The 9,866-nt window shown below is 34.6% G+C and overlaps 2 protein-coding genes across 2 annotated transcripts; one reads left to right on the top strand and one right to left on the bottom strand.

Annotated features, from left to right (window-relative positions):
• The first annotated feature begins 1,225 nt into the window (after positions 1–1,225).
• Positions 1,226–1,639, top strand: LOC109241694 (putative zinc finger A20 and AN1 domain-containing stress-associated protein 8). The gene has a single exon (XM_019408457.1). The coding sequence runs from the start codon at positions 1,226–1,228 to the stop codon at positions 1,637–1,639; it is 414 nt and encodes a 137-aa protein (XP_019264002.1).
• A 1,034-nt stretch (positions 1,640–2,673) lies between these two features.
• Positions 2,674–9,408, bottom strand: LOC109241697 (proteasome subunit alpha type-2-B). Its single transcript, XM_019408459.1, has 12 exons — positions 9,214–9,408; positions 8,580–8,650; positions 8,412–8,488; positions 8,065–8,129; positions 7,295–7,341; positions 6,021–6,096; positions 5,452–5,519; positions 4,813–4,882; positions 4,513–4,598; positions 3,593–3,655; positions 3,124–3,189; positions 2,674–3,005 (listed from the first exon to the last, which is right to left on the bottom strand). The coding sequence occupies exons 2-12, from the start codon at positions 8,618–8,620 to the stop codon at positions 2,957–2,959; spliced, it is 708 nt and encodes a 235-aa protein (XP_019264004.1). The 5' UTR covers positions 8,621–8,650; positions 9,214–9,408; the 3' UTR covers positions 2,674–2,956.
• Between the last annotated feature and the right edge of the window lie 458 nt (positions 9,409–9,866).

Below are 9,866 nucleotides of genomic sequence, written 5' to 3'. Positions count from 1 at the left end.
AGTTGTATATAACCGAGTAGAAATAATGTATGAAAATTGTAGATAAGTTGTATAATATATAATTAGGTGTATGAAATTTATTTTTACTATGTATAAATCAGATACAAAATATACAAGAGACATATTGTATAAAAATTGTATTTAAGTTGTATGATATTGTAGTTGTATTTAACAGTGTAGAAATAATATTTAAAAGTTGTAAATAAGTTGCAGATTAGTTCGTTTGAACCCAGCACTTTTGACCCGGTGCATAGTTTATGTGTAAAGTTCACTTAAATTGCAAAAAATAATAGGTGAACCTTAATTTTAAAAATATACCGGATTCAATGTTAAGAACATTAAATGTATGCTATTGGGATTGGAGGCCTGCCGTTTGACATCTATAGACCAAAACAATCCTCATTATTTTCCAATTGAGCAATTTATGGAGTTCCTTCTCCAACGAGAAATTTTTTTCCAAATTCAATTTAATGTTCTTTCATCCTTGTATTTGTGTTAATATCACTCAGTTTCTAGATATTTCCATACCGACTACCGCACCAAAAGACATGTTGCTCTGATTGCTGATTTTAATTTTCAACCGAATAATCCACTCCAAACAAAATTATGTCGCAGAAAAACAATAGAAGAGTTAATATAATTCAATAGAAGAACATTAAATGTATGCTATTTAAAATAATGGAAGATCTGGCGAGAGAGGGGGATAGGAGGAAAAAAAAAGAAAAAGGATGTAACTAAATCCCTTGATTGAAGGCATAAATAATGGATTTGGGAGCCTTTTAAGGTAAAAATTGTATATATTTTTGTAAACAAAACTTGTTTATGCCGGGTAATTAGCTAAACATCAACATTAAGGATAATAAAGTTTCAAATAGTGTATAGGAATGAAAAAATCCCTAATATATTTCCTATTAAGAAATCCGTGTTGGTTAAGGATTCCACAAGATTAATTTTCCCGAACGAAACCAAAACCAAAACCAAACAGAAGTGGGAAAGGAAACAACAAATTTAGGAAAGTCCTAATTTGATTCCGATTTGGATTACCAGCTTAAGTCCTATATATATCAGAACCAAAGGCAGGAGCGGCACTCATCAACAAAGAGCTACGCACACCATCACCAACACTAATAATTCGCTCTCTTGCTAAGAAATACTAATCAAATATAATATCTAAAACGTCAAAAGAGTTTGTACGTAGAAGAAAGAAGTAATTAAGTCGAATAAGATGACTTCTTGTGGCAAAGCAGAAAACACAAGTCTATGTGCAAGGGGTTGCGGTTTCTATGGAAACCCAAGCAATCACAACCTTTGTTCCCAATGCTACAAAGCTTTTCTGAAAGAAGAAGAAGCCAAGAATGTGATAGCCTTATCGGAGAAGATATCGTCTCTTACTGTTGATGATACTGATTCTGCTACAACTGGGAACGTTGGTTTGACGATGAAGAAGCAAAGATGCATGATTTGCAAGAAAAAATTGGGATTAATAAGTTTCAATTGTCGGTGCGGAGGAATGTTTTGTGGAGTTCATAGGTATCCAGAGGAACATGCATGCAATTTTGATTTTAAGTCTAGAGGCCGTGTGATTTTGGCTAAGGAAAATCCTCTCTGCAAAGCTGATAAACTTGAGACTAGGATCTAAGACCAATATCGTTATTAATTGCTCTTGTTAATTGTTGCTTATCAACCATTTAGTTTGGATGTCCTTTAACATTGTATCTTCTCTTAGTGGAATTAAAGTCACTTTTCCGTTGATTATCACAACTCTTGTTTCATGTGATTATTTATATCTTCTTCTTTTTTATTGCCAACCATGCATAGTAACGATAAACAAACCTTGATTTGAATAAAGCAAACATGAAATTTCTGACGTAATACACTCATAGGTTCAACAAAGCTTTTATCCGAGTAGATTTTCTCTTTTCTGTTTCTTCTTTTTCATTTTTATTTTTATTTTTATATATTATACACATGCAAATTTCAACTTGCATCTCTCCATACAATTATGCTTCACCATCCCGAATTGGATGTGTTTTTGGTTTCCTAAATGTCAAGTTGGCTAATTTCTAACGGGTGAAAATCATTTTCCAACCCGTTGTGTAAAAAACAAAATAAAATTCTCCATCAACTTTAGGCTATATTGCATGGTATAGTTTTCAGTAAGTCACTATGTAGCATTCGAATTTTTTCTACCTTCTTAGTGTAAGAAAAAAATTCAATGCCTCGACCTTTATAATGTCGTTCAACTAAGGAAATTCATTTTCATGTGAATGATAGTCCTATGAACTAGAGTAATATTATATAGATAAAAGAAAAAAGAACCCATATACTCATTTTTATGTATACCTTATAATATAGAACGACCTTATTGGTTTCCATTAATTATTTAAATTTCCAACTTTGCGCTGGTCTAGGTGCAGAATTTGACTCTCCTGGTTGAAAACGACCTTATTGGTTTCCATTAATTATTTAAATTTCCAACTTTGCGCTGGTCTAGGTGCAGAATTTGACTCTCCTGGTTGAAAATGGAGTTCCACTAATTGTATATGCTTCTCTAGTTAAAAATGAAAATGGAGTTCCACTAATTATATATGCTTCTCTAGTTAAAAATGAAAATGCATTTCCAATAATTATATATCCCTTCTATTTTCAAACATTTCTCTGGCGTCAAGAGGGTTGCTCAAATAATATAATGATTAATTTTACTGTCATGTGTTTCAGGCGACACTGAACAATCTATAATGTTCAAGATAATGAGAAAAGAAAACCCATAAGTATTACTTTTCAGAGCATAAATCAGGCAATAAACAACCACAACATGGCCAACATACAACTAAGTCTAGTTTGAATAGATTCAAGTTATAACCAAGCCAACAAGAACATCCAATAGTTGTGCTATGACTCCGTCTGCACTTCCAACCTGACAACTTTTTCCTATGCCTTTGGCGGAAAAGAAAATCTATTCCACTTCTTGTAGGTAATCATCTATTTCCGCTGGCGTGAGAACTCTGCAACAAAACGAACTACTGTTTTAGTAACCCGCCAGCTAAAAGAGTGAACAAATGTTATAAATTTCTCATAAAAGAGCGACCAAAATTAATATTTTAAGGACAAGAAGACACTTACTTAAATACTTTGTCAGTTCCAATAATGCCAATCTCAATGTTTTTGCCAGAGATCTGTCCCTCAAATCTGGATGAACACCAAAAATAAGGGTTTTTTTAAAGGATTCTTTTGATATTAAGAATTATATTGAAAAGGTCATTACACAGTTGGGGCATCGGGAATGGGGGAGAGAACGTCGTTAAAGATACTTTGTTCTGAGGACCATTACTGCACAACAAGCAAGCAATGGTGACAGTAGTCATGACTCAGAAGTTTTGCATGCATAGATTTTGGTGTCATACATTTGACATGAAGATACAGATAAGCCTTGCTTTAATTCTTTCGTTAACTAAATGAAGCGAATTATAGCAGACATCAAAACTATTTCCTCTTCCAAAAGAAGCAGAAGGGTCGAAGAGACACCCCATCCGAGGGGACCATTCAGATATAGAGTACACAGCTCCTGGATAGAGGAAGAAGTTAATCTTACCCCTCCTTTAGAGTCAGTATAGCAGTGTGTACAGCATCATCGAGCTCTATGTCCTCCGTGTACCTGAGAGGAACAGGAACATTATTTTAAATGTTAATAAGAAATTCAACAGTATAATTGGACAGAGCAAGAAGCACCCCAACTTGGCTCAGTAGTTGGCCAGTGAGACAATGTTAATGTTTGACATTGTGGGAGAGAAAACTGGTTAACATCCTCCAAGGGCATGTCAAAGTTTGACCTATAATTTCCAATTGCAAGCGCCAACTGCTGTCACATAGCAATATGAGCAGAAACCCTATGCTAGCATCTTGTTTCAAACAAGATCAGTTGTTTCATTACCAACAACCCTCTTCCTAGGTCCTAGGTCATTCGCTAAGTGCAATTAAACTCATCCATGAATACATAATTTCTCCTTTTTCACCCCCACCCACCTTCGGTTGACACGAGGTTTGGCTTCATGATTACACTTATAAATTACAACTTGGTTTGGGTAATACCCCTTGGCATATCCAGATAATAGAATAGAACAGGATGTAAATCATTGACATATTCACCAAGTGAAGAATGTCCCACGCATAAGCGTCGTTCCAACTTTTGGCAAAAGAAGGGGAAGCACAAGGAGCGGTGTGGAGTGTTAATAGCAGGTTGCTACAAAGATGACGCAATGTAAATGATCGAGACAGTCCATTATTGATGGGATGAAGAATTATGAGGACTGAGGAGGTATTGTATTGCTCTCATTTTACCGAAATTATAAGGGACTAAAGCATGAGGTAGCTGGTCAAGATGAGCCTTCTAAAACTGGCAATTTATACATTAAATCGGACAGTAACTTCGATTGCCGAACCAGTATTGAAACGTTAAAAAGATAGCACTAGAAATAAGAAAAAAGGAGTTACAAAATTTGATGAATGATTCACCTCTTCTCGAGAAATGTCTTTGCATTAGAGACATTCTTCCCCATAGCTGAAGCCTTCCAAGAGAAGTATGAACCAGATGGATCCACCTAAAATGAGAAAAATAAACTGAATATAAAAGGAGTTCAAGCAACAGAGAAATCTGCAGCTCAGTCGAAAAGCTTTTCAAAGAATGAAAACCCCTTTCCATAGACCTATATAAATATGTAGATTCATCTGACGAAAGTATAAACCACCATTAGCCACGCCTCAAGAACAGAAAACGATACTGAGAGATCAAACCAACACAGACAGATAACATACCTGATATAGTTGGGGACCCTTGTCATCAAATCCTGCAACCAAGAGTGAAACACCAAATGGCCTTACACCACTGCACCAGAGAAAACAGAAAAATAGAAGTAAGGGATAGCCCAAGAAGGCTACAAAGTATGAGCTCTTTCTTTTAGTATGAGCTCTTTCTTGAACAGCAAAAAGAAAATCATGAATAGATACAAATTAGGAATCTGGATTAATTTCAAGAAAGATCTGGCTTTGCCTGCTTTCAGTTCATAGTTTTAACTTTTAACCCAAGCAACAAAAAGGAAGCAGTATGGGAAAAGAAAGGAAGGTGACGTAATGAGAAAATCTCAGAAAGAGAAGGGGAGGAAGAAATAAATTCAATACAACTCCATAAGATAACATTTTCACATGATATTCAGATAAGGGAGCGCTATTTCATCCTATTTAAATTTCTATTTCTCAATAGCCAAATGATATTAAGTTCTACAGGATATACAAATTTTTCAACTACAGGTCCATCAACCAGATTCTGCAAGAAAATGAAGGCAACAATAGCCTCAAAGGACAAATACAAGACAACTGAAAGATTTGAAATATGACCAGTATACATTTTATAGGACCCTCTTTGTAAAGTGGAATTATGGAATAAACAGTGGTTACCCTGATTGGGTGAATTCCTGCATGACAGCAGCAGTTTCCCTCACCAGCTGTGTGACAGGGATTGGTTCCTACGCACCACATAGACAAATCAGGCAAATGTAGAAGAAACAAAGTATGCTGAAGCAACAATCACATTAAATAATTCTCGTGTGAGACAATAACAATGCAAGTTAGAGGAAAAGGGAATCCAATTAAAAATGTCTGCCTCCGTAAAGTAAGACTAGAAAATGACATTATATCCTATTATAAATATGAAGAAGAAGCATCCCAAACAACAAAAACAACAACAACGACCCAGTATAATCCTACAAGTGGAGTCTGGGGAGGGTAGTGTGTACGCAGACCTTACATCTACCCCGATGAGGTAGAGAGGCTGTTTCCGATAGACCTTCGGAAGAAGACGAAGAAGAAGAAGAAGCATCCCAAATCATCAAAAATTAGGACAGTCGTATCAACTGGATCTCAGACCAGGAAAGTGGTAATATTTCAAGTAGTTTACTGCACTTGAATTATTAAGGAATTACTGCACTTGAATCATGGCATTGATATTTGATAAAAGCTATTCATACTTTATAGAGTCGGTGATATTGCTCAGCCTGCTTTCTACTTTTCCGAACCAAAACTCGAGAATCGGGGCCCATCCCACTGCAAGAAAAAGTAAATAACATTGGTACTAGAGAAATAGCCGGAGGTAATGCAATAACCATAATAAACAAAGCAAGCATCTTAGATAATTTAGGACAAGAGGTAGCACCAACAGCAAAAGAATAACATCAGCTCTCAAAGGTTCCATCCTTCCATGTGCAACAAGTTTTTAGTTATCAGTACTAGTGAATAGCTACTCTCGGTCGGGTGTTTTCTCAAACATCATTGTAATACTGAGTATAAGGAGCAATAAATGAAGGAAATTAGGATCCTCTCACTTCACAATTTTGGAGGAACTTTTCTTTCCAGAGTCAACTCAGCTTTATAAAATGTAAATCCATAATACTTTATGAGTAAAGTTTCGATCAAGTTCTCTACAACTTAAAGAAATCTTTCCTTGATTATGGTTCTAAAACTAAAGCCTAGTCCTAGCAAACTGGTTAACGTTTAGGTAAAGCATCTCAGCACAATCTTAGTGCTGCTGTGTGTTGGAAAAAAAGTTCTTAAATAAAAAATATCAAATAGCATACTCATTCCAACATTTCTACAGGTTCCACATCCAGTAGTTAGATCAAGAAAGAATCTTTCGATGGAGATCCATGACAATGCATCACAGCTATTCCAATCATTCCACTTCTTTATTATAACCAAATATGATTTTAAGGAAATACAACCAATCTGTTGGGACTAAGGTATGGTTGAATGATCGAATGATTGAATAAAATGCGATCTACTACTTTTATTTGTTACTTAGATAAATTACATAAACCTTGCCCCGTCAAACTGTCAGTATGAGGCCATTTAAATGAGCCTCTGCACTTATTTTTCACCAGGAGCTGCTTCTTATTGTGACTACACACACAGAGATATCTATGTACTCATCACTTGAAATTAAGGATAATTAACTTGATTTACATTTTTATTTCAAGGAAACTCTGGTAATGAGTCCAGAATTCATAAATAAAAGAGAGAGAAAAAAGAATTTGCTATAGGTCAATTGACTAGGCAAACAGGAAAGTAATTCACTGGGTCCATTGTGATTTACATGCCAAGAGCACAGCCAGAATTGTTTCTTCAGTCAACCAATACTGGTCCATTCTATTGACATGAATCTTTAACTATGACATCATTAAACGAACTAAAGAAAGAGCCAACACGAACAGCATAGTTTTATGCTCTATCATATAACAGATTGTACCTGTAGACAACTCCAATATTAGGCGTCAAAACCTGTATTTTCTGCACCTGTTGTGCATTTCAAAGAGTCAGGGATAGATAGCGTAACTACAGGGACATCATTACATGGCAAAGGTTAAGGAATGTAAGGAAAAAGAAAAAAGAAGGTTGGAATCCCCATGCAGTCCCAAAACACCGATAGCTGTGAAACTTAGTGCTTGTAAAAGTTCGATAATATAGCATCAGTGTAATACATAGCATTGAACCACAGAAAATATGAATTTAACAGTAAAGACTATAAACTTAAAATGCACGTATGGCATGTTGTAACTTGGTGACTGCATTTGTGAATATTATTTAGAATATAACTCTACAGAGTAGTAAACTAAGCATTACTAATAAATCTATATATCCTCGACACGTACGCAAATTCAAACAGACCGATTATAATAACTTAATAAGAAATCATTTTTTCAATCTTGATAAAGCTCAATTCGGTATCAGACCAGGGATTCATAGATGGAACTAACATTCGATATTCTTCATTTATGCCTAACTTTTTGCTAAATTGCAACACGTCTATTCACATAATACAGTCATTGGAAATTTTGATCAACAAAAAGGAACAGGAAGTATCAACAAAAAGCACTAGAATCAACCCCAGAGAGAAAAATAAGAGCACCTCTATCTTTTCTTAACTATCAACAGTCATTCTGGCTACTATAATTAACTATGAACAGTTACTCATAAGTAGACAACAGTGGCAGAGTGCAAAGGAATATATATGCTTACAGATGCTTCATCAACTAAGATGGACGGTAACTTCTTCTCAGTAGCAATTACAACACCATTAGCAGCTGCATTCATCCAATTAGACACATGTAAATTAAAGCACTACAAGAACTAAACAACATATAATCGTGCTAAGAGAACAAAAGAAGATTGAAACTTTTAACCACAAGGAATCTCTTTAATGATATATAAAATGACCCCACAATACAAAATCACACAACATTCTTCACTAAAGTAAATACCCCCGTATGGGAGCACAAGTCATCTAATTAATAATAAGTAATTTAATAATAATCAAAGCTATCACTATATCAGTAACTTTGCACTTAAACTAAGGCTTGATTTACCTTTAATCCCTAATGAAGTTTGACCAGATCCAACAGCAGTCAATGCATGTTCAATCTGAACCAGCTTTCCAGATGGGCTATATATGATAACACATTACAAGTTTACAATATCAGATATCACAGTATAATTGATCCAATACATACAGTGTCTGTCTTATAAAACTATACCTGAAAGTGGTGAGTGAGAAAGAGTACTGACTATCACCCATTGAGTTTAAAGACTAGTCTTTAATATAACCCTGTAAAATGATAATGTGCAAAGCAAAAGCAGTACAAGTTAGAGAGTAAAATCACTAGCTTAATTTCCTAAATTAATATTAAGAATTTCTAAAGCATTACTTTGAATCATGATTAACAAATTTTCCCAAAAAGTAAAAGGACTGAAATCAATAACTTCGTCCAGCACCAATAAAAAGTCCACTTTTTTCTACTTCCCTTCCTCCAATATCATCTTCAAATATTAAAAATGTTGCAGGGAGTATGTTCCTAGGTTAAATTTTTCAAAATTTAATTTCTATAGAGATAAAAATTGATAGGATGGAAGTAGGTTTTCTCGTTCTCTATCTGTTCACATTTACATGAAAAATTGATTTACCTAGAAAATGTGCACAATCTAGTTTCTTCAAAAACAAAAAATATAAAATTGAGTTAAAATAACCACACAAAAAAAAAGTTAAATTACACAGGAATAATTTCTTCTTGAGGAAAAACCGGAAAACCTAAGTAAATCAAAACAGAAAATTCAAACAGATTGTGACAAGCTATATTTGTGGTTGCATCAACAAATCAAATTTTCACTTACAACCGAGAGTTTGAAGATGATAACGTAAAGTTCCAGCAGTAAACAGGATTTGCAGAAATAGGGGCAAGTGGGAGTGTAAATAGGCCTCGGCACTGCTACTTTTGTTCTGCTTGAGGAAGAAGAAATATATTTTGGACGAGAAAGAAAGATGGCTCTCAACTCCCAATATTCTTTCTAAAGTATAATGTTGTCCCTAAACTATTATTTCAGGTTATTAGGCCAGCTTATTTTGAGGAATTGAGCCTTTATGACTTTTTATAACGTGCTAGTATAATAGAAAGGTAATGCAGTCAAGCCCTATCTAAGTAAAGCTACGGCTCCTCGAAAGGAATGAATTGAAATTAAGAAAGTATTTTTTTAGATTTCTGATGTGTAAAATATAGTTTTCTTATGTGAAAAAAAAATGAAGTTATAAAACTAAAAATTGTTATGAAATATTATATTTTGTAGTGGATGTCTATAACTCCTAAAGAAGTTACTCCCACTACTTTTCTCCATTATGTAGATAACTCCCACTACTTCTCACCATTATAGTTGTAATTCCCACACCTCCATAACCTCCCCATGATCTTCCTCTATGATCTCAAATGTTTAATGTCATGTTTATGACATTCTTTTGTATGCCTCTATGTAATCCTATAAATAGAGGTTTT

This window comes from Nicotiana attenuata, unplaced genomic scaffold, assembly GCF_001879085.1.
Source record: "Nicotiana attenuata strain UT unplaced genomic scaffold, NIATTr2, whole genome shotgun sequence".
Taxonomy (NCBI): domain Eukaryota; kingdom Viridiplantae; phylum Streptophyta; class Magnoliopsida; order Solanales; family Solanaceae; genus Nicotiana; species Nicotiana attenuata.
This window is presented reverse-complemented; position numbering and strand designations above follow the sequence as displayed.